At 52.6% G+C, this 21713-nt stretch overlaps 5 protein-coding genes across 5 annotated transcripts; 3 read left to right on the plus strand and 2 right to left on the minus strand.

Moving 5' to 3' along the window:
• Positions 1-2556: 2556 nt before the first annotated feature.
• NCLIV_057680 (hypothetical protein) lies at positions 2557-4001 on the minus strand (the record flags this gene model as incomplete). Its single annotated transcript, XM_003885324.1, has 3 exons — positions 2557-2788; positions 3085-3292; positions 3932-4001. The coding sequence occupies 3 exons, from the start codon at positions 3999-4001 to the stop codon at positions 2557-2559; spliced, it is 510 nt and encodes a 169-aa protein (XP_003885373.1).
• Positions 4002-5839: 1838 nt separating this feature from the next.
• Positions 5840-7246, plus strand: NCLIV_057690 (conserved hypothetical protein; the record flags this gene model as incomplete). The annotated part of the gene is made up of 3 exons (XM_003885325.1): positions 5840-5863; positions 6479-6577; positions 7136-7246. 3 exons carry the CDS (start codon positions 5840-5842, stop codon positions 7244-7246), a joined length of 234 nt encoding a protein of 77 aa, XP_003885374.1.
• Positions 7247-10016: 2770 nt separating this feature from the next.
• On the plus strand, positions 10017-13837 carry NCLIV_057700 (hypothetical protein; the record flags this gene model as incomplete). Its single annotated transcript, XM_003885326.1, has 5 exons — positions 10017-10022; positions 11418-11516; positions 11864-11975; positions 13043-13285; positions 13551-13837. The coding sequence occupies 5 exons, from the start codon at positions 10017-10019 to the stop codon at positions 13835-13837; spliced, it is 747 nt and encodes a 248-aa protein (XP_003885375.1).
• Positions 13838-16342: 2505 nt separating this feature from the next.
• On the minus strand, positions 16343-18165 carry NCLIV_057710 (putative ATP synthase epsilon chain; the record flags this gene model as incomplete). The annotated part of the gene is made up of 3 exons (XM_003885327.1): positions 16343-16404; positions 16901-16995; positions 18098-18165. The coding sequence occupies 3 exons, from the start codon at positions 18163-18165 to the stop codon at positions 16343-16345; spliced, it is 225 nt and encodes a 74-aa protein (XP_003885376.1).
• Positions 18166-19887: 1722 nt separating this feature from the next.
• NCLIV_057720 (hypothetical protein) lies at positions 19888-21015 on the plus strand (the record flags this gene model as incomplete). Its single annotated transcript, XM_003885328.1, has 3 exons — positions 19888-19979; positions 20273-20396; positions 20899-21015. The coding sequence occupies 3 exons, from the start codon at positions 19888-19890 to the stop codon at positions 21013-21015; spliced, it is 333 nt and encodes a 110-aa protein (XP_003885377.1).
• Between the last annotated feature and the right edge of the window lie 698 nt (positions 21016-21713).

Here is a 21713-nt window from a genome sequence, read left to right on the forward strand (position 1 = left end):
AACCAAGGAGCTTCTGTATAGGCGTACAAAAAGAGAACGAGGAACGGGGAACAGCGTGGACCTGCGGAAGGAGAACCACGGGTTTGTGCGTCAGGATCGTACCATATTCGGAACAGCTGTTCTACAAGGGTCAGTGTCTCCACCTCAAACGAGACGAACGCAAGCTTCAAGACAGCTGAGGCGGGAAGATCATGACCAGTCTGAGCCCACAGAAAAGAAAAACACAACGGAAGAGGCGCCGTTTTGTGATTTGTACAAGATAGCCCAGTGTGACGCCGTGAGAAGCGAGCAGCCACAGGTGGCTGTGATTCCGTGTGTTGAGATTTCCGCGCGAAGAGCGAAGAGCACTGTTGAAAAACTCGTCTGCGCCGCTGAAAATGTGTCAGTTGCTTCAGTAATCTTTTTAAATGCGAAAAAATCGAAACGTGCCCTCGTTTCCCCGTTCTTTTTTCTGTTGCTTCCCTGTTGGTCTCCACAGAAAGAGAGACTTGGTGAGTCAAGCGTTCACTCGTCTCGAGTGTGTCGCCAAGTGACCCGCAGATTTCCTCCCAGGAGTTGCCGGGCAAAAGCGAAAAGAAGAAATGGAAAATTGGGTCATGGAAAGGTTCGATCTGTGTTGTTTTCAAAAGCAAGTGCTCGGCGGAACTCAGGCCAGATGACTTCGCGTTTCTCTTCGGCGTTCTGTTCGCGTAACTACAGGGGGTACCACGCGGGTACGTTTTTTGCTCGAATCTAACCACTCAAATGGTCTCGCGGGTGAGAGGGACAGACACTCTGTACCTCTCAAGTCCTCTCATCTCGCCTCCATCCCTGACTTCCGCTCCTGTTAGCTTATTATTCCCTGTCTATCCGGTCAAAAAAGAGATGTCTCCGCTTCTAAAGCACAGTTGGGGGTTTTCTTTCCTCCTGGGTCTCTCCGTATCGCAGGCGAGATCTTCCGAGTCAACTTGTAACGCAGGCGACGCCGGTTCCAAATCTCGATGCGGTTGGCTCGTGGCGGAATTTTGATCACGGTTGGCGGCAGCCAAACGACATCACAATTCACTTGCTCTGCACTCTCTAGTCTTTCTTGCTGTCACGTTTCTTATTTGTTTTCTGAAGAGTTCTTTCCGGGTCTGGGAGCCTCCCCAGAGTCCTTTTACGACGCTTCTGTATTCAGACTGAGTCGACACCCGCAGAGTGAGGTGCGTCCACCGCGCTGCGGCGTATGCGCGGTCCTAAATTGAATCAAAACATCTCGAGGGCGCCGAGGATTTCCTCACGAACGTCCTTTCTGGGAGGGCCCCGTTCTCACCTTTGGCTGCTTCTATGGCTGGTGGACAGTCCACGCGCTTTGTCATGCGAGGCATTTCCTCCTGTTGCTCCACGTCTCTCTATTCGAACCTGGAATTGCAGTGCGCGTCGTCCAAGGCAGCAGGATGGCGTTCAACGATGCTTGATCCTATCGAATCCACCGGCGTTTGCCTTCACAGAACTTTTCAAATGCCGGGCACAATCCCCCTCTTGAACCAAAAAGCCTGGAAATCGTACGTTTTGCAGTAGAAATGTCTGGAGGAACGCTGCTGGTCCTGACGCGTCAATCACGTGTATCTGACATGTGCAAGGAGTCGTTCTTCCCGATCCCTCCATGGCTGAGCACTGGTGGATTGTTCACCAGAATGCGGTTGCGTTGGCCCGCTGATGAATCGCGAAAGAAACCTGTTTCCCTTCCAACTGGCTGACGGTGCAGCCAGACCCCTACCGCAGCCTTCTTTGCCTCTTCCTGAGTCGTGTTTCTTAAGGCAGCAGTCGCCTGAGAGCAGTGCAAGGGAGATGTGTGCTCCTGTATGTACCCGGTTTCTGTCGCCATGCTTTGACGGTGTGTGTTGGATCTCCAGCAGTCGAGCTTCGACCCTTGACTCCACCCCCCGCCCCGTTGCCGTCTTGGCTTCGAGACGGTTGCTCTACACTGATGTGCGTTTTACAGGTTTTTTCACTTCATGCGGCACCTCAGTGGCTCTGTGGCTTTCTGCTGTGGTCTGTTGCCTGTGCGCTGGGTGCACAGGTACTTTTAGATGGGCAAACATACCAACATGTGTCATCCCAGCTATATCATCCTTCCTTACCACGTGTGTGCTTCCGCGGGGGCACACACGAGCCTCTATAGGTCTTTTCAATTTTATAGTTGTGCAGTTGTTTCAGACGTATAGCTCCTGTCGCGCGTGCAGCAGTGAGCAGACTTGGCTTGTTGGTAGGCTCCGAGACCTACTATGTACTCAGTTAACCGCCGACAAGGAAACGAGAGGTGGGTGCTTAATTTTTGCCGTTTTTATCACTGTTGACCAGCTGAAATTGACCATGCTGGCGAGTGAAAACGACAACGGCGGAGAGCGAGGGGTAAACCTACAGGGACGTGTGCCCAAGAGCCACGCGAGAGAAAACAAGACAGAACGAGCTTCTATACACTCCGGGAAAACACAGGAGGGCGTTCCTCTCCCATGCACATTCACACAAGAAGCAGAGCGGAAATCGCTTTTCGCTTGCAAATAAAGCAAGGGAAAGAGAAACCGAAAGCACTCAAATGGGATAAAGACTACTCGGAGTCCCGCCAAGCGTCCGCACCCACTGTGGCGGTGCCCGGGGGGGTGTACATACACGTGAGTTCCCCGAGCTATCCGCACAGTCTCCTCTTTTGCGAAGAGGACGTGGTCGCTCGTGTTTCCTTTCCAGTGTGCCGAGACGGCTTTCAGTGCCAAGATCGAACATTCGTCTGAAGCCGATTGAAGAAACTTGAAAAAATCCTTGTCCACTCTGCAGACAGAAAAAAGGAATCGCCGGTGAAAAATAGAATCTGGGACAGGTTTGCTCTCGCCCTTTCCCCCCCCCCCCCCCACCCCCCACCCCGAGCTTTTTCCTCTTCTCTTTCCATCTTTTCGTCTCCCGCCTCTCGTGTTTCCGCCTCTTCGCTCTAAAACAGTCCCAGACATACGTCACCCTCGAACCCTCCGTCAACAAATCCCGTGTAAAGAATCGATCTCTTCTGGCTATTGTATCTCTGTCCTCTCTCTGCAGCTCTGTCTCCTCTCTCTGCTGTTCGGCACTCACCACGTCCGGACTTTGTCAAGACACTCCCAGTACAGGATCGAGTTTCCGCGAACGACGACGAAGCCGATTTCGTTCGTTTCGGTGCCTCCGCTGTTGGCGGGGTTTGCGGGGTTCCCCTTCACCTCGACGGTGTTCTCTAGCACGATGTTCATGAAGGTGTCGTAGCCTCGCAGCACGCCGACGACGCGGCGCCCGCCGCTCAAGTGGACTGCGAAGGAGACAGCAGAGCAAGGAGACAGGACAGATCCCTGACTTGTTTACAGGGCGAGAGATCGAGCAGGCGAGAAATGAAAACAGAAACAGCTTCGAAAACGCCGGGGAGGGAACGCGCAGGAATGCCGCACGCCATGCCGCAGTTCACACATGTTTGCAACGCAGCGGGCTGCACGCAAACTGCGCGGGTGACACCGAAAAAGAGACAGAGAGGAACAGGAAACGCGGATTCGCAACGGCGCAGACAGAGTGTTGGAGGGTATCCAAAAAGGTGCAGAGAGGGCTTTTGTTTTTATGGAGGACGAGCCGCAAAGGACGCATGCAAAGGGCCGGCCGCACATCCTGCTGGAGCGGGTATCGAAGCCGAAGAAATACCCAGGAAAGAGAAATAGAGAGACTCGGCAGCCTGGCGAAACGAAGCGAATGAGGAAGGAAAAGACAGATGACCCAGAGAACAGCGTAGAGACTCACGGTTTCTCCACCACCGGGGACACTCGGGGTTTTACGAGAGAAGAGAGAGGAGCAGAGGGCCCCCGAGAGTCCGAGAAGAACCAGAAGCGGAAAAGAAGACGGCAGTTGCTGCGAGGGACTTGCGTCCCGAGTGTGCGCTTTTTCGACTTCGAAATGTCCTTACCGTCGAGGCGCTTCTCCATGAAGCGGCGCAAGTCCGCCGCGGGACCAGCCTTGCCCATAACGCCCGGCATTGTTGCAAGAGAAAGACGTGGAAACGCGGAGGGGCGAGAAAGACCCGGATTGAACAGGGAAAGCGAAGGACACTTGGGGTTCCGTGTCAGGCGCAAAGACGAAAATGGGGTCGAGGGCAAACACGAGACGAAAGAGGAAGGGCGGAGTCTCGGGAGGACAGCTTCCGCTGCACACGCCTTTTGAGAGAGACAGGTGAAATCGGAACCTTTGCGCACAGAACAGACAAGGGAAGGGAAAACGGCACGGGCGTTTCAAGTGGAAGGAATCGAGGGCGTTCCGTCGGATGAAGGACCGGTCGACCGTTTTTCACGGGGAAAAAGGAGGAATCGCGATGGAACGACGGCTCGTGGAACTCGCAGCTGTAGTGCCTGTCAGCACCTGCGTCGCGAGGAAAAGGGAAGCAAAGAAGTGAACAACAAAAGACGAGGTAGACCCGAAGAGGTGGGAGAGACAGTTCTTTTTTCGTTCCGAGTAGGCGGCCGGAAAACGACTGCTGGTGATCCAGAAGCGTAACTTCACTTGGAAATGCTGCGAAAAGAAAGAGCAACCAAGTCCAACACCAAGTTCCTTTTCTTTCAGACAAAAAGAAAGTGAAGGGTGGTCAGGACATGTGAGCTATTTTGAAAAGACAGGAATATTCGTTCCACACCTCCACTTGTAATTGCGAGAAGAAAAGGAAACAAGACAGTGGAACAGAAATCCGTGCTTCTTCACACGCGTCGCCTCTCTCCTCTCAGATCTCTCTCGTTTCCTTTGTCTTTCGTCTTCACTTTTCTCGCGAAAGAGTCGCCTCACATCTCCCGCCCACAGAAACGGCGAACTGTTTCGCAGTGTTAGCCGCGCAAACGCCTCCCCCGTGTCGCACATGCACGCAGCATCTTTTCTTCTTCCTCCAACGGCAACTTCTGCTGAACTCATCCGCTCTTCGCTTTAAAAAAGCCTAGTTCCTCTTCAGCGTCTCCCTGCACACTCACCGCTTTCCTGTCTCGTCCTTTTCCTCCTTTTCATCCCGCTTTTTCGAGCCTCTCTCCGCTCCTCCACAACGGCTGTTGCTGGGAGAGCAGAGAAAAAAGTTGGCGACCCCACTGTGCATGCACAGTGACGTCGCGGAGTTGTGGTCGAGTATACGCCGATGTGGTGAAATCGCCGATTTCCAGGTTTGCTCGCAGTCTTCTCTCCTCTCTCGCAGCAACAGAACGAGAAACGGCTCGGAGCGGCGATCATTGGGAAGAAGAAACGGTCTTCATTGTCGTGTGGTGGAGTTCAGGTCGTGAAGCGACGAGAGCCGCCGGGATGTGAACAGAGTGACGCAGGTTTTCATTGCCTTTGACAGCCGCCTCGGTATTCCCGCTCGTCCACGCAGTGGCAAAACTTCGCTTTCCTCCCGTTCTTCCCGTTCGCCGCCCTCGCGCGTTCCTCAGCTCCTTCTCCTTCTCCACTTGTCACTCTCCGCGGATTGGTCATCTTCTCCAGAACGTCTTTGCGTTTTCCGCGACTGCCGCTCGCTGTGCTCCGAAAGAACGACGCTTTCGTCTCCCGCCTTGTCGCTGTTTCGCTGAACGCGGAGCCCCTCGGAGAAGACCAACTCGGTCGCGTGTGGTCGAGGCCTGTTATGTGCAAATTGCGCGCCTTCGCGTGGTAACCTATCCACCGTCCGCTGCGGCACTGGTGTCGCCGAACGACAGCCTGTCTGTTTTACGCAGATCTGCCTCACTTCGGCTTCGGCCTCTGTTGCAATCGCTGAAGCGTCGTTAAACGCATGCGCCTCGCTACGCGCTCAGGTGTACGCGAGGGGCGAGGACACGTCTGTGCTAACGGAAACCAGCAGTTCGTCAAGATGGGAAAGGGAAGCAATGCATGCGTAAGTCCGAGAACAAATGGTCCGGAGTCTCTGCCAACGAGAAAGGAATGATCCTTCCATTGGAACGGAATCTCTCAACAAGACGCGTCGCCGTGCGTGTCTCCACATTTACCATGATAAATCTACGCATGCATATATATATATATATATATATATATATATAGGAAGCATATAGATAGGTAGATAGATAGATAGATAGATATAGGGGATATCTGCATTTGAATGCAACTGTTTGACACATGTGGATGCAGATGTGTGGAAGGATTGACGCAGTCACCACGCTTTGCAGTACGGCGTTAAATGAATCGCAGTTGAAAAGATTGAAACGCACAGATTTAGAGGGAGGCGTTAAAAAACAGTCCTTTTTTTCGTTTGGTTTTTTCTTCAGCAACTCAGTGTGAACTGAAGCGGGAACGGTTGAATATCTTTTGTTTGGTAGTTGCGTGTAAGGGATTGAGGAACAGCGACGCTCGGCGAAAAGGGGTTCCAAGTCCTCTCCGGAAGGTGTAACAGCTTCCAAGAAAGATCGTCTGAAGGCACGTTTCTTCGCTCTCGTCTCCAAAAAAACGCGCGAGGTGTCGCCTGTGTTTCGCTTTTCTTCCTGGATTTTCGCAGAAGAAAAACACTGCGCGCGCTCGCGCAGACGAGGCCAAGACGAAAGAGCCGAAGTCGCAGTTGAAGTCGAACCAGGCAGCCATGTCCATCAAGTGCAAAGTACGTTCTCTCTTTTTGCGAGAAAGCGGTTGACAGATGGGAGTCGAGGTCTTTGTGTGCTTGCGAGTATTCAGGAGGCTTAAAAGCCCAGCAGTTGTGTTGTTTTCCACACCAGTAGAATCAACCAGAGCGTGAACCTGGAAAGTCTCCGAGGTAGAGTTTCGTCCAGTCCAAAAAAAGGGGAAAAACACACTGTTCGTCACCTTCCTATCGCCCTTTCAAAGTACACAGTTACGCAAATGTACATAGACTAAGGCGAAATCCACAACTAGATTGGTATACATGGTCACGTGTTTCTCATTTTCGTTGGGATTTCCTGGGGAGGAGGATCGAGATGTCTTCAGTTTTTTGTGTCGCTGTGTCTCCTTTTGGAGTTGACTGTTCTCGCGAGCGGCGCGTCTAGGTTCCGTTTTTTCTGTTTATCAGGGGCTCCGTTAGTCTTCTCGTGCATCGAAGTCGGTGTTTCACTGCTGCCGGGATCACACCCTCGTGACAATGCTTTTCTGCGAAAAGCGATGCTCAGCTCTCTTCCGCTCCGTTTCTGCTTTTTTTCTTCAGATCTGCATGCAGCCGTTTATGAAAACGCAGAGCGTGGCGCAGCTGAACGAGCATGCAACGAACAAGCACAACAAGACCGTCGCGGAGTGCTTCCCAGACATGACCAGCTGAGCATGGGCGTCGTTCGTTGACAGACGCGGGTTCCCGAGAAAGCAGAAAGTGTAGACGAGAGAGAGCCAGACACTCGAGCAGCCAGTTTTGCGCGTGACGCCAGACAGCGAAGAACGCATAGCTGTCCAGGCTCTGTGGCGAGGGCTCGGACGTTTAGTGACGCCAGAAATAAATCCAGTCGAGCGCTGTCACGTGCATGCACAGCAGCGCCACTGAAAAGAGGGACTCTGCGAAGCAAACAAGAGGTTGGAAACTTGTCAATTTCCCACACTGTGTTGTTGAGGGGGAAGGCTGCTTGAGAGAACGAGGTGCGATAGCGAACGGGACGGGCGTATTTTGGAAAGGCGGCCGGAAGTCGAATGAAGCAGCCGGATGTCGGATGTGTAGCCTGGACAGAATGGACCTCGAGGTCGCCGCGCATTCGCTGCGCATGTGCAAACTGTGTTTTCTGCATTCGGTTCCTCCACCTGCCGCCTATCCGTGTGGACCAGCGGGGCCACGAACAACCAACCGACGCCTCCGTAGGCAGGCCGGTGTAACTTTGTTGTGACGCTACCGCAACGCACATGAAACCCAGCCTCACCGTGCAGCTTCCATGGTCCAGTCCGCACAGTCCAAGGAAGGATCCACATATATATAAGTCTGTATGTCGAAGCATGCACGTCTGTGCACATTTGAATGGTGCCAGCTAAAACGCCATTGGACTTTTCGCCTCGCAGGTCGTAAACGCGTCTTGTTTGCGGGGTGCGGCAAGCGCAGAATTCCTGACACCGTCCGGTGGAAATGGTAGTGCAGTGACGCACTGTGAGATTTGCGAAGACGCAAAGACTGTTGGTAGCGGCAGTGCAGAGTGTCGCGCACAATGCAGCTCTTCTGCATGGAGAACTGGTAACTGTATAAGGCAGGTGAACCGACACGGACAAATACCGACCGAGAAAACGAGAGCAGAAAGTGGAAGAAGAGGAGAGGCAACGAGCTCTTCACAAAGCAACTTCTTGTTTTTAAACGCATGGTGTGCTAAGAATTCCTCGTAGTTCTCCACCAAGACAGAAACAGGCACGAACTCCGTGGTTGCACGGGAGACCGGCAACGGTCTATCGTCGCCCTTTGACTGGCACGTGGGCGCATCGAAATTCGTGGCAATACCGTCAATGTCTCGCTTGTGCGTGGCTTTGAGTTCGTCGTGCGCGGAATCAAGAAGTGCTGCCAAACCATGAAAGCAACTCTACACATTAGCGGTACGCGAAGTATATACATTCATACGTGCATACATGCAGGGAAGAACCCTGTCTTGAGGTAAAATAGGAGCGGTGTATATGAGGGGGGGGGGGGGGGGGGATGACCATAGTGATAACAGGCATCTACATTCAGAGACCGCTTTTTGATTCGGCGGAGTTGAGCCGGGAGCAGCCCAGAGGCACCGATTCCATTTCGATGAAAACAGAAAGCTTGCTTAATTCTTGCGGCCGCCCGCTTTTCGCCGCAAGTCAAAGGTTCTCTGAGTTCTATTGTTTTCGCGCTTGAAAGAAGAGCTGCAAAGTGTTGTCAGCGTAGATAAGTGTGGCGTGTTCTCTGCCCGGCGTTGCCTCATCCTCTGGAGTTTCATTTGCTGTGCCACCGTGAAAGAGCCCTTGGAGTTGTCTCCTTTTTCTTTCTTGAGTAGAGCCAAAACAGTGGGACACTAAATAGACTTTGCATGCTTCCCTTTGGATCTTCGGGGCAACTCTCCAGGAGTGGAGCTCTCAGCCGCGTATGTTTTGTAGATCGGTTTTGGATGGCTAACCGCCAGAGACAATAGAGAGCTGCCGAGGTCCAGGAAAAAAGAAGACGGGCGTCTGTCAAGTGATTTGGTACCCGTTCGTGTTTCTTAGAGATGAGGAACAACGCCATCTCGACTTAACAGAAATGTAACTGGATGAGGCGGAGCCCCCCCTGTGTATCCTAGAATACATCTTGGGCGGGCTTCCTTGTCTGAATGTGTGGGGAGGAAGGAGTGAAAACTGGTAGCTATTCTTGAGAAATGCAGACCAAGGTCCATAGTTCGACCAAACCTTCATGAAAGGATGGGTCCTTCTATTTGGCTCCTCTGTTAATGTGATGACGCTTGTTCCCGGCCGCTGTGTCGGTTCCCAACGCGTGTGCAACGTGTCTTCCCTTCGTGAGTTTTTTCGTTTTTTCGCAAAAAAATGAGGTACCAGAACAACGACTACGAAGCTGTACTTTCGAACATCTATGCCGCGTTGCCTTTTTCCAAAAAGAAGCTGTTAGAAGAACGGCCCGGTGAAATGGGGCACTGAATGCTAGGGCGCACCCGCGAACATCTTGTTGAATATCTGCCCACGGAAGAAGCAGAACAACTTCGTTTCTCTCGAGCCGTCGCCCCGATGAGAGTCTAGCAAACCAACACCAGCCTTGCGGGGCATCTCGGTAGTAAGAAACTCCTCTGAAGCTTTGGAGGCTCGGAAAAGCGACGACAGCGGTTGCCTTTCTCGCTAGTGTGCTCAAGCTGTCGCCACAACGAAAATCCTATCCGTATCTGTCCCTCTCTCACCCTCTACCCTCTCTGACCCTCTGTGCGCCCGCATTTGCGGGGAGGAATTTCGATTTCAATGCATGCGTTGGCCACGCGTGTCCCCTACTGTGATAGAGCTACGAATATGCCACGCCTCCAGCAAGTGGATCCCTGGGGTTCAGTCTGTCCTGTTGTTCTTTTTTTGCGCTTTTTGCTTCTGTTCCGATAGTCCGCAACCGTTTCCCTTCTTTCTACACAATGGCGGTAAGTCATTTTCCCCGGAGAAAATCCACCGTTTCGTTTTCGGGAGGGGCTAACGTTCTTCGCCCAGGCGTGCGCGCGCGATCGGCCCGTTTAGGGACGAAGGAAATATCGCGGATTCTGAGTTTTCTTAACACAGGGGAGACATCGTTCACAGATGTCGAAACTTTTTCGTTATCGTTGCCGTGGAAGCCTGAAGTCTGCGCCACGCCGTCGGCATGTGCGCAGAGAGAAATCTCCGCGGTGTATGTACACTCCCCCCACAGTGTCGTTTCATGGGGCCTCTCGGTCGTCGATTTCTTTGTGTTGAGCTGTTCCCGGTCGATCCAATGTTCAACATTTCCCCGCTATCTGTGTCTTTTTTTCAAAACACGTGCCTGACAAAAAATTGCACTGCGTTGGAGAGATGCTCCCCCGTTGCATAACCTCATCGGCGGCGGTATCTGGGTTGTTCCTCACGACCGCGCATGCTGTGAATGAATTACCATCCTATTCGGGGTGTATTTCTTAATTGTCAGGTCGAAAAGAAGGACGTATCTGACTTTGCTCCTTGGGTGAATTTTGTGCGCGTCGGAAGCCCAGTTTTGTGCTCAGAATCGAGATGCGTATTTGATGCTGTTGAGTGGAGGCGGCAGGTCATGCTGCGTACGCATGTGGATCTGCAGCGAGTGTGGAGTACCGGAATTACTTTTCCATGAAAGTGTTTCGTTGCTGAGAGTTTTGAACCCAAACCAAAATTATCTTTGTTCAGTGTATGCCAGTGTGCCCACTGCGCTGCCCGGGGCCTCTTACCCAAGGTGCTAACTGCATATGCGCGCAGGTCGTTGATGAAGCCATGCACGCTAGACGATTTCGACGGGTTTCTCTTTGTGGTTTTGCGACACCTCAGTTTCGAATCGGTGATGTGTGTTGATGGGTCTGTACCCCTGGGTCTCCCGTACTGTTACGTGTTCTCCGTTCGTTGGTTTGCGCCTGCATTGAACGTATTCGGTCTGTGCATAGTGACCAGATCGCGTGTGCTCGCGTCGGATATCCTTTAAATTTAGAGTAATCTCCGAGCTTCACGGCGAAGGAGGGAGGGAGTTTGTGCCGTAGGGTGGGCGATTGCGATCTGAGGGGGCCTGTCCTGGTTCAGCAGTGTATTCATTTGAAACATCTTGTTATTTGTTGATTCGCCTTTCGTTTCTCTGGCCGGAGGTTTCTCTCCGCAGGAGGCGGAAGTGGTGCGTTTGGCGTGTGTTGATGCGACGGAACCCACTGTACACGGTTTTGCTTAGGGCGACGTAGACATGCTGCCATGTGCCCTTCGAATGTATATCTAGTTGGCTAGTTTCGCGTGTCCGTGTCTGGTGGGTGTTGCCTTTTTAGGACCGGTACTCTGTGAAGCTCCTGCGGCCCATGGAGGGTGTCCCCGTCCCCGAGCGGACCAAGACAAAGATCGCCCGGGACGTGAAGCTCCTCGACAAGATGAAGAAGGCGAAGGAAGCCCGCGCAAAGGTGGGTGCAAGGAAGCAAGCGGGTGGTGGTCTATGGGCTTTGAAGATAGTTATCTTCTCACGTACACATCCATTTATATGGGGCTCTAGGTTTTCGGTTTGTATACGAGTCCCGGTTTCCTGAGCAGTGGGGCAATTTCCGTAGCGCTGTCCTCACTCTGCGTGGCTATTGTTACCCACGCTTGCGGCATTCAGTGGTGCTGCCTCTCCAACGGGGAAGCCCATGTGTATGGAAAGCGCAGGGAAGAGGTAGACGATCCGGCGGACGGCCGCTAGAGATCCTCGCGAATGCGGACAAAACAATCCACTTCTGTGTGTGTTTGCAACTCCCCTGCTCTCCCTCTACAGAAGGTACATGCACAGCGTCATGCGCTCAAGATGAGGACGTACAAGTATGTGAGCGAGTACAGGAAGGAGAGAGAGAACCTCATCAAGCTGAGACGCGAGGCCAAGGCCAAGGGTGAGATTTCCACCAAACAAAAGATAGTTCCTTGAAACGCGTTCTGAACTTTGTCACGAAAAGTGTCTCACTGCGAATGATGGCTGTTTGTGATGTTTCACGAGGTAGAAAGTGTCTTCATTTGTGTCGCACGTCGCACTAGTGGTAGACGGCTCAGCGTTGATACGCCGACCTTTAAGGAAACCAAATTTTATCTTCTTAGAGAGATCCCGTGTGTGCCATATTTTACATATCTGTTTTCCGTGTCTTCTGTATGAAGGAGTGTCTCTGTAGATGCTTACGGCTTCGTGTCGGCAACCGATTGTCTACCCTGCTCTGCGTGCGGACTGTACGGTCGTCTTCACCGAATATAAGACGTAGCAGTAGTTTGTGTGTCTGAACTGAGTTCGTCTTCCTATTGCTTCCACGTAGTGGCCTTCATACTACACCATACCTGCGGTATCCGCCTGCGTTGCCTCCACTTGTCGCTTGTTTTGCAAGCATATAGATATCAACGTCTGAATGTTTACGCATTAGCGTGCACGTGTGTGGAACATGGTATACATGTGGACAACTCTTTGCATCTGAGGTCGTGAGCATGTTTAGATTCGCGTGAGGATGACAAGCACATATCGACGGAGTTCTGAGGAATGCTGTCGAATTATATTTCCAATCGCTTACTGATCCGCGACGCCTTTGTGTTCAATTATTGCCGGTAGCGTTTTTTCTCGCGTGTGCTGTCTCACCGTCCGTCGTCGGCTGTGCACTGCATCGCGTTGGTGACCGTTCCGTCTGGGCCTGTCAATGAGCTTTGTCTGGATATGCGCGCGGAGGTTGAATGCTCCATTGGCCGAGAGTGTGCCGCCCTTCAGGTGCTTCTTTTCCGTCTGGTTCTTCTGGCTTTCCGTATCTGTATTGCTTTGAACCTGTATCCAGATCTCTAAAATTACGTAATTGCACGGTTCTCGTGGCTTTCTCTGTAGGTTTCTATGTGTGTATGCCTCAGAGTCGATGTGGTCTTGGATTCGTCTTGTGACAGCTTCGTCCACAGGGGCGTCCCATGTCGCTGTTTTGTTGCGTCTTTCCAGGAGGCTTTTACAAGGATCCCGAGGCCAAGGTGATCCTGGCCACCCGCATCAAGGGTATCAACAAGCTTGCTCCCAAGCCGAAGATGATTCTGCGCCTCTTTCGGTTGCGTCAGCTCCACAACGCGGTCTTCATCAAGGTCAACAAGGCCACCATTGAAATGTTGAAGGCTGTCCAGCCCTTCATCACCTACGGCTACCCGACCCTGAAAACAGTGCGCCAGCTCGTCTACAAGCGTGGCTACGGTACGCAAATCTACAGTAAAAAAGATGCTTTTCTATATGGGTCTACGCATCCGTATGCAGTCTCCTGTACATAGATATATATATGTATAGGTGTGTACTAAGTTCTAGATGTGTATAAAACGCTGGTAGGCAGGCGTGGAGTTGTGTAGGGATTGGGAGTTGGAGACCTATTGCGTACGCTTTCTTGTGATTGGCTATACTCCGTGGCAGCAACGGCAAAAGCGATGGTGCAACTTTGCAACGGTTTTTCTGCATGCGTTTGCAGCCAAGGTCGGCAAACCCGGCGCCCACTCGCGCATCCGCCTTCAGGCGAATGACATCGTCTCGGAGCATTTGGGAAAGTACGGCATTCATGGGGTCGAGGACCTCGTCCACGAAATCTACACGTGCGGTCCGTACTTCAAGCAGGCGAACAACTTCCTGTGGCCGTTTAAGCTCAGCTCTCCCCGCAAGGGCTTCAAGAGCAAGCGCCACGGCTACAACGAGCCCCGCAAGGGAGACTGGGGCAACAGAGAGGAAATGATCAACGAGTTGGTTCAGAGAATGATCTAAGATGACATACGCATGAACGGGTGGAGGTAGCGGATCGCCGTTAAACCCGTGCACGTGGTGTCTGCGTTCTGTAGTGAAGCAACTGCGCTCGATTCAACCAACTCTCGTCCAATCGTAACAGTGTGACTTCTGGAGAAACTCGCCGGGGCGTGACGGCTTATAAAGCAACGGGGCTTGACCGAGAATCGTGAGCTTCCGCGAGATATCAGGCTGAGTGTGTAGACGTAGCTGGGGTGCAAAGCTAGAACTGTGCAGCCGTACACGGAATATTCATGGCTTACACACAACCCCATACAGAATGCACGCAAGACGCATCTGGACGCTCATCTCACACGCCGGAATTTGAGTACGATAAAGTTTATCGCTACGCGCCTTCGGCGCCCTTTCTTGAAGCGGTACTAGTTGCTGAGTATAATGGTCATTCGTGTTTGTTTTAGCGCCTACGGATAGAAGTCCTTTCCAAATTCACTTTCAGATCGAAGTGATACGTGGGTGTGCGTTGGAGTCACCATATGATTGGTCTTCAGTCAGTGGAGTGACCTGCGCGCCCTTCGATAGGTGGGAACTAGTCCCGCGGTTTCTTTTTCGGAAGACAGCCTCTGCCACGGAGGGAGAAAAAGCGACAGCAGTCAAGAAAAGAGCACAGAATGTTCGGCATGCTTCATCTATCGGTGTGTCGCGTGCATATTTGAGACAGCATGCCTCAACGGGTAGAAGCGGTTGTCACAGGCACTTTCGCGAGACCTCGGTCAGTGCTGTGCGGATTCGCAAGAAACGAGAGAAACTGGTTTTGTGCGTTTCACTCGAAACGAGAACGAGAGCAATCTATCACGGAAGAGAGGACGCGTACTAGTGTAGACGGGTTAGATCAGTCGGGGCCTTCTTTTCTGTGGGCGTGACTGGCTTTCTTACTTGATTGTTGAATTCTTTGGGTAGCCAGCTCAAAAAGTCTTCCATCAGTCTCCAATAGCCCTGGCCCTTTCGCTCCTTTCCACTCGTGCCGCTTCGTTTCAAAGTCATGCACTCTCTGTCCCAGTTTTAGTTTGCTATCCGTCCCTTGAATAAAGGACGCTGTGGTGGTTCGCAGTCGATGTCTTCATGTTTCTAGTCAGACTCACTCAACTTATCGGGGAGACTGCGAGCACGATTTCGACGCCGATTGCGTCACGTGTTTAGGGTCGGGGGGTTACGAATTTTAATGTGCTAGCATTGCATCTGGTTGAATCACCTGCGAGTGCAGGCGAAGGCGTAGCCTGCGGTGATTACAAAACACGACTCCCCCGTCCCCGCATTCTGGCGATTGTTCTGGAGGGAGCGGCGAACCCCTGCGCATCTGTGTTCCATCAATACTTTGTGGGACTATAGAACTTTTTGTGCAGTCTACGCTCTCCCATCTCGCCGACACGTCAAAAGACGCGGGAGGATCAACAGCGCGCCCTGACAGTATCGGTGGGTAAATCCACGATTCTCGGGAAGCACCTGTTTGAATCGCAGACAAATACACGCTCACAAGGTTGGTGAGGCGGGAACGCACTAAAAATGAATTTATCTGCAAACTACAACTACTCTGTGTACTGGAATTCCAACAGGTTTCTCAAAGCCCAATATCTAGACAAAGCCTTCTGTTTGTTCTAGTCGCGCGTTAAAACGCGTTTTTTCTGCAGTGTCGCTGTCGCGGAGCCTCGGAGTCCAACAATGTATTTTTATGGATCTCAGCATGTTGGATCCGCCTTTCCCTGTTGGCTACGCGGCCAGATTCCTCCAAGCACTCTCCTGTTGAAGCCCGACGTCTCTCAAACCAACTCCTGTTCTGACAAAAAGTTTTGAAGTGTGATTGTCGAAACCATGAACCAGCTACGAATGTGATTTGTAACGGCGCCCTCGCGGGCTCACGTCTTCTAGGCCTGGACAACGTGGAAAGCTGTCTTCAAGTTTCTGGCGTGCCGTTCACTGCTTCTGAATTTTCTGAGTACCCTGAATTTTTCTGGAGAGTACATGTACATGCGATTCAGAGTCATCGCTCCCCGTTCCTGCCGTCCTTCACGGTGATACTTCCTACGTTGCTCAAACGCATGTGCTGAATTTGCTGGCACACAGTTAAATATAGTCTTCGGGGGATCTCTATCCCTATCTGCCCAAATGTCCGTATCTCTTTTTCTCATCGCCGACGGTCCCTCGCTCTTCAGCGAAGCCACCGTTTTCCGTATGTTCCAGGTTGTCCACTGCGCTGAAGTAGCAGTGCCGTTGCGCGCAGTTCTGGCCTGCTAAAAGGCGCCGGACAGCGAAGAGAAACTATTTAAAGGGAATATGGACCTTTGCAGGCGCACATCTGCGTCATTGGTTCTTTTCCAGACTCCACTGTCAAGGTATCGCCCGCTATCTCCGCTGCCTCGCGGAAAAAATCACCAGCGGAAACACAATGTACACTGCTGTTAAGCGTTTGTTTCCTTGACTGAGCGGGCGCACCGTAGACCGAAAAGCCGTAGAAAAGTAAGTTTTGCATGTCTATTTCTCGCCCCCCTGCTTCGCGGCAGCCTCGAAGGCCTTCTTGATGTCGTTGAATGTCTCTGCAGGAAAACGCCCGAGAGAAGTTGAACCGCCCAGTGAGCCACAATCTACCGCGTAACAAATAAAAAAAAGTTCTGACGCCTTCCACTGCTTTTCACTTTCTTCTGTTTCCTGCTGTCGATACACACCAGACACGCTCAACGATTCTTGCCAGCGAGGCAATCACGATTTAGAAGGCGCTCTCTCACTGGTTATTTGCGGGATGCGCCCCCACTGCACGAGGAAGCCTCGTCAGGAATTCCCTCACCGCCCCCAAAGATATTCTCGACACTGTACGACGACGTGCATACCCATGTTCTTTTGGACCCGCATGCATATGTATCTATGCATCATAGAGGCATGCGCAAGTGCCCACACACAACTCTTCACGGTACACAGAAACACACCTAGACACACAGTCATATACATATATACATATATATATATATATATATATATATATTTCTCGAGAGAATGGAAGTTGCGTTTCTGTATCGGGAACAATATGACACATACCTCGAGTGAGGACCTGGCCTTGTTGATACACCGTTTCCTTCAGATGAATCTGGTTCCTCTGCATAGCCTGAGTCCGGTAGGGCTCCTTGAGGCATCTGCAGAAACACACGCGGCAGAGCATTTACAGAAGCCGAGTGACGACGCCTCCTCAACCCATCCACGTGTTTTTTAACTGTGCGAGAGAGCGCTTGCTCCTTCCCGCGTCTTGTAGAAGGTAACAAGAGGCGAATGCACTGGCTTGGCAGGTGCGCAAACATCAGCAAATGGGGAACCACGGAGACCCGCCCATCAACATGCGGCCAGAGGCCACCACTGCACCAGTTGCGAGGGCCGTCTGGCTGCACACTGTCGGCATTTTATCTGGACAGGAGGCAAGCAAAGACGGGGAAACCCGCGACTCCTGTCGTCACTCGAAAAACGATTGCGGGGTTCCTCTCTGCTCTACAGAGAACGCACTGCAGATATGCACATTTCGTCTTCAGGCGGGAAGAGGCAGGCGGGGGGTGTCTGGTGCAATAAAATCGCTGCTCTGAGGCGGAGGCCTTCCGTCGACACATTCTCCGTACACGGATTAAGTATGTCCATCTGTGCATCAAGTTGATACTCAGTTTTACATTTTAGACGCTAACTTCCCGGCGAAACACCCCTTTTCTTAGATTCTGTCAGGACGGCCAAATGATGGTGTCGCACTATCGCCTAGGACCTGGTGCGTTTTGCCAAGTCTGGAACCTCTCAAAATCCCAGAAAGTGCGTTTCCTGTACTGACTCTTAACACCCCTCGCTACCCAGAGTCGTGCCTGCTCAAGGGGGTGTCTGTACACGCGAAACGACGGTTTACACTCAGTCACCACTGTTCGGTTTTCCTTGTATTCCACTTCACACAGAAATCTGACGCGGATCCTCGTGTTTCTCTTGTGGAATTTGACCCGTTGTGTGTCCCGGTCCCACGAATAAACACGACGGGGAATCCCCATGAATGAAAGGAGCGCTTGTTTGCGTCCATGTCCGTTTTTTACTCCGGCTGTGCGCACATATACGACCCGCGACGTGGGAAAACACAAAGGGAAAGGGGGTGCGTGAAGAGAAACGCGTTTGCGTCACGGAAAAGGAACAGCGTCCTCTCGATATTTCCCCTGTGCTGCACAGCTCTATCGAAAGTCGCGTTGTCGCTTCCTACCACCACGCCGGCGTACTTACTGTCTCAAAAGAGCCGCCATCTCAGACGCGTAGCGCGTGAACGACACTCCACTGGATCGCCACATCATCTTGGAGAACGAGAAAAGGTGACAGAAGAGAGACAGAAAGGAGAAATGTGGAGAGCGCACCACACGAGACACTCGAGGTCTGCGATGTTTCACGGTGATAATTCTGCTTCGCGCACTAGACCCGGCCCTGCATGTACCCCAGACACGGGAGACAAGAAGATGATCGGTTTCCTTTCGAATCAAATCCCGAGGAATTCCTCTGGACGCGCAAAAAGAACAAAGGAGAATCGCTCTCAACAGCTGAGGACTGCGGTAGTTTCGAAACGAACAACCAAGGCTGTGCAAAGAGCAGACGATGGAAGCGGATGCCTGTCCCCGTCGTGGGTCCGCCTTGACCGAGAAAAAATAGAGAAACTCGAATACGCAGTCGTCAGAGGAAATCTCGATTTTCACGGCCAAAGCAACAGTCCATCAAACCCGAGGAGAGGGTACACTCGCAGAGACAGAGCGGCGCGCGAAGTCGCGGCAGTTTTTACATGTGTACGGGCACTGTACTTCTCTCCACCGGCTTACACATGTATACGGGAAAAACACAAACACATGCATACGTGTGTTGCGAAAGAAAGAAAACCGTTTCTTCCGGGTTTGAGCCTCTAAGAACACCTATTCCCTGCGTGACAACGTATCGCGGTGTCTCTGTTGTCTCTTCTGCTTCCTCCGTTTATACTTACGCCTCTGTAAAAGAGCCACGTTTCGTGTTTTTTCTGGTCCGTGGCGGCGACGGTGGCGCATGCATGCGCATTAAAGACGAAAATCCCAGTCAGCTCGGGTCTAATTTGCCGTTCAGGAACGCGAAGTCCGGTGAGAGCCACGTCCATGACGTCTTTTATCAAAAACGACAGCATCTAAAGACTTACCCTGGTTCTCGCGTCTTCGTAAACTGCAACCTATCACCAGGAATCCACTTTTGCGGTTCGCTTTTCGCAGATTCTAACTCCAACAGAGGATCGGAAATACAAATAGTCCATGCGGACATCGGAACTACGTCGACGGGATCATCAGGTGGCGAAGCGTATAGTCTCTCATTTTTTCCCATCGTCTTTTCGTGTCAGAAGACCAGACGCGAGAGGCTGGGTCTAAGGGACCAAATCGATGTCACTTTCTCTCCAAGGCCGTCCAGAAGGCAAAACCTCGCTTCTGTGTCTACTCGCTGGCTCTTCAACGTACCTGTCCACTTGTTCTCGTATCGCGTTTGTCTTTTGCCGACTTCTATATAGTCTCCTTTCTCTTCGTTCCTGCATCAGGGGGCTGTCCCTTCCCTTTCGCTTCGTCTCTGGAGGGTATCCTTTCGTCTTTTTCGCGGCATTCCTATCCTCGTCGTCTCCGGGCTGTCGCCTCAGGCTTCTCTCGCGTTTCCCGCCGCTCTCTACTCTCCGTTTCTTCCATACAGACGCCCCCTCTGCCGTGTCCAGAGATCCCCGTTTTTTGCGTCTTTTTCTCCGCGTGCGTGCTCTCTCGTCTTCATTTCGTGCCCAGCACAGACAACACAGAAACTGCACAGCACGCGGAAAGGTGAACGGCAGCCTTTTCTGAAAAAACAGTGCCTTTTCTCGCTCGCATATCGCGTCTTTCTCGCTGCGCAAAGAGCGGCACACAGGGACTGAAGAGGAAGGACAAGGACAGGACGGGTTCTCGCAGAAAAAGAGGACGCGGCCCGAGCAACGCGCGGGGCTTTTTGCACCCTGGACACTTTTAGGAATTCTGTTTCACAACTGAGCAAAGATGGCAGCGTATGACCGATTCAGCATCCAAGCGCAACTTCAGCATCTCCAGAGTAAATACCAAGGCACCGGCAACGCGCAAACAACGAAACTGTAGGTCGATTTGTGTCTCCTCCGTGTGTTCGTGTCGCTGCGCACAAGATGTCGCGTTTTCTCTCGCGCATTCAGGGCCAGATCCCCCCGTGTCGTCCGGCCTTTTGCATGCCCGCCTTTCTTGAACCTAGGCGACATGGCCTCGCCCCCTCTCAGGCGCGGTCTCCACGCCTCGGGGTGTCGGAGCGAACGTGCATGTTTTTCATCCAACTCGTGTGTCGAGGCAAACCCTCTTTTGCTCGTCTGTTTCGCCCCTCGAGACTCTGCTCTGCGTCGGCCTGTCTCTTCTTCAGGGAGTGGGCAACGAGCATCCAGAGAGACACCCTCGCCTCGCATGTGGGGCACTACTCGCGACTGGCTTACTTCGCAGTCGTGGAGAACGAAAACGTGAAGCGTCTGCGCTACCGATTTCTGAACGTAAGTCCGGGCTTCCGGCGGAATGAAGGCGACAGCCTGCCTGTGTGTGCTCCTCACAGCGACATCATATAGGGCAGGAGGGAACGCCTGTGCACACACACACACATACACATACGTTCTTTCCATGCCCCTCCCTACAGCGCCATGCTTGTCGCGATTCAGTGACACGAACGGCGCCTGTTCAGCTCTGCTGGGGAGCGAGAGACTTTGAAAGAGTTGCCTCAGGTAGCAGGACTCTGCGTTTTTTTGGCTGGCATGCTGGAGACGAAAGAAGCGTCTGGGTGCCCGAGAGTGGAAAGGCGCACCCGCGGGACGCGTCCGTGCTCTCGAGTCTTGTGCGGCAAAAACGGTGGGTGCGGGGAAGACAAGGCGAGAGAGGCCAATCGCAGCTGTGGGCTCTTTCCCCTCTGGTCTGCTTTCTCTGTGGAGGGAAGGCCCCGGCGGCAGGACAAGGAATTCCGTGTTTTGTGATCCTTTTTTGCGCTCCTGTGGGTTCTCTCAGCAACTAGCACGGCCCGTTGCCTTCCCCGCAGAGGAGGCAGATAACAAGGAGGACGACGACGCGGAGAAGAAGGGGCCGGAGGGAGGAGAAGAGCCTTCCGGGAAAAGTGAAGAGTAGATGCGGCGAACGATGTGTATGGTGTGCGTGTGTGAAAAGCTGGGTTTCTTCGCACACGTGCATGCGTGGCCGCAAATGCAACGGGGAACTCTTCGCAACCCCTCCTGCGTCGACCCTGAGGCGCCGTCGCCCCAGCGGAACTTCTCCCGACACTGTCTCGGCCGGCTGCGAAAGGCGGGACTGCTTTCCGGTGGAGCAGAAGGGGAGATGTGGAAAGGCACTGTCTGAGGTGTGGGTTTTGCGGTTCTCAGTTGACGGCTCTAGCGTACTGAATTGCATGTGGGGAGCTCTTGCCTGGCCCTGAAGCAAATAGGAAAATAAGTACCTCTGCTCTTACAGGGAAGATGGGGCCTTCCCCAGGTCATCAGACTCGTTTTAGCGGTGGCGGGAGAAGACAGCGCATGTCCGTTTTGAGCAGTCTATTCGGAACAGGGTGCGGGGCGCTTTGGGGGCTGTGGAACACGCACACAGGGACGACGTCGCTCTTCGGTACAGATCTTTTGACTCCTGCCTGATCAGCCTCTTCTCGAAAGCAAACCTGGTAAACACGATGGCTAACCCCTCTTCTCGGGGGCTGTTCCACCGACCAGAGCACACTGATGGCTGCTCTTTTTTGCAGAGTGGCAAACCTCTCCAGAGTGACGGACTGGACCGAGCACCCGCCTTTTTGGATACGTGCTGTGTGTTGAACAGTCGCG

Source organism: Neospora caninum, chromosome XI, assembly GCF_000208865.1.
Source record: "Neospora caninum Liverpool complete genome, chromosome XI".
NCBI classification, from domain to species: Eukaryota; Apicomplexa; class Conoidasida; order Eucoccidiorida; family Sarcocystidae; genus Neospora; species Neospora caninum.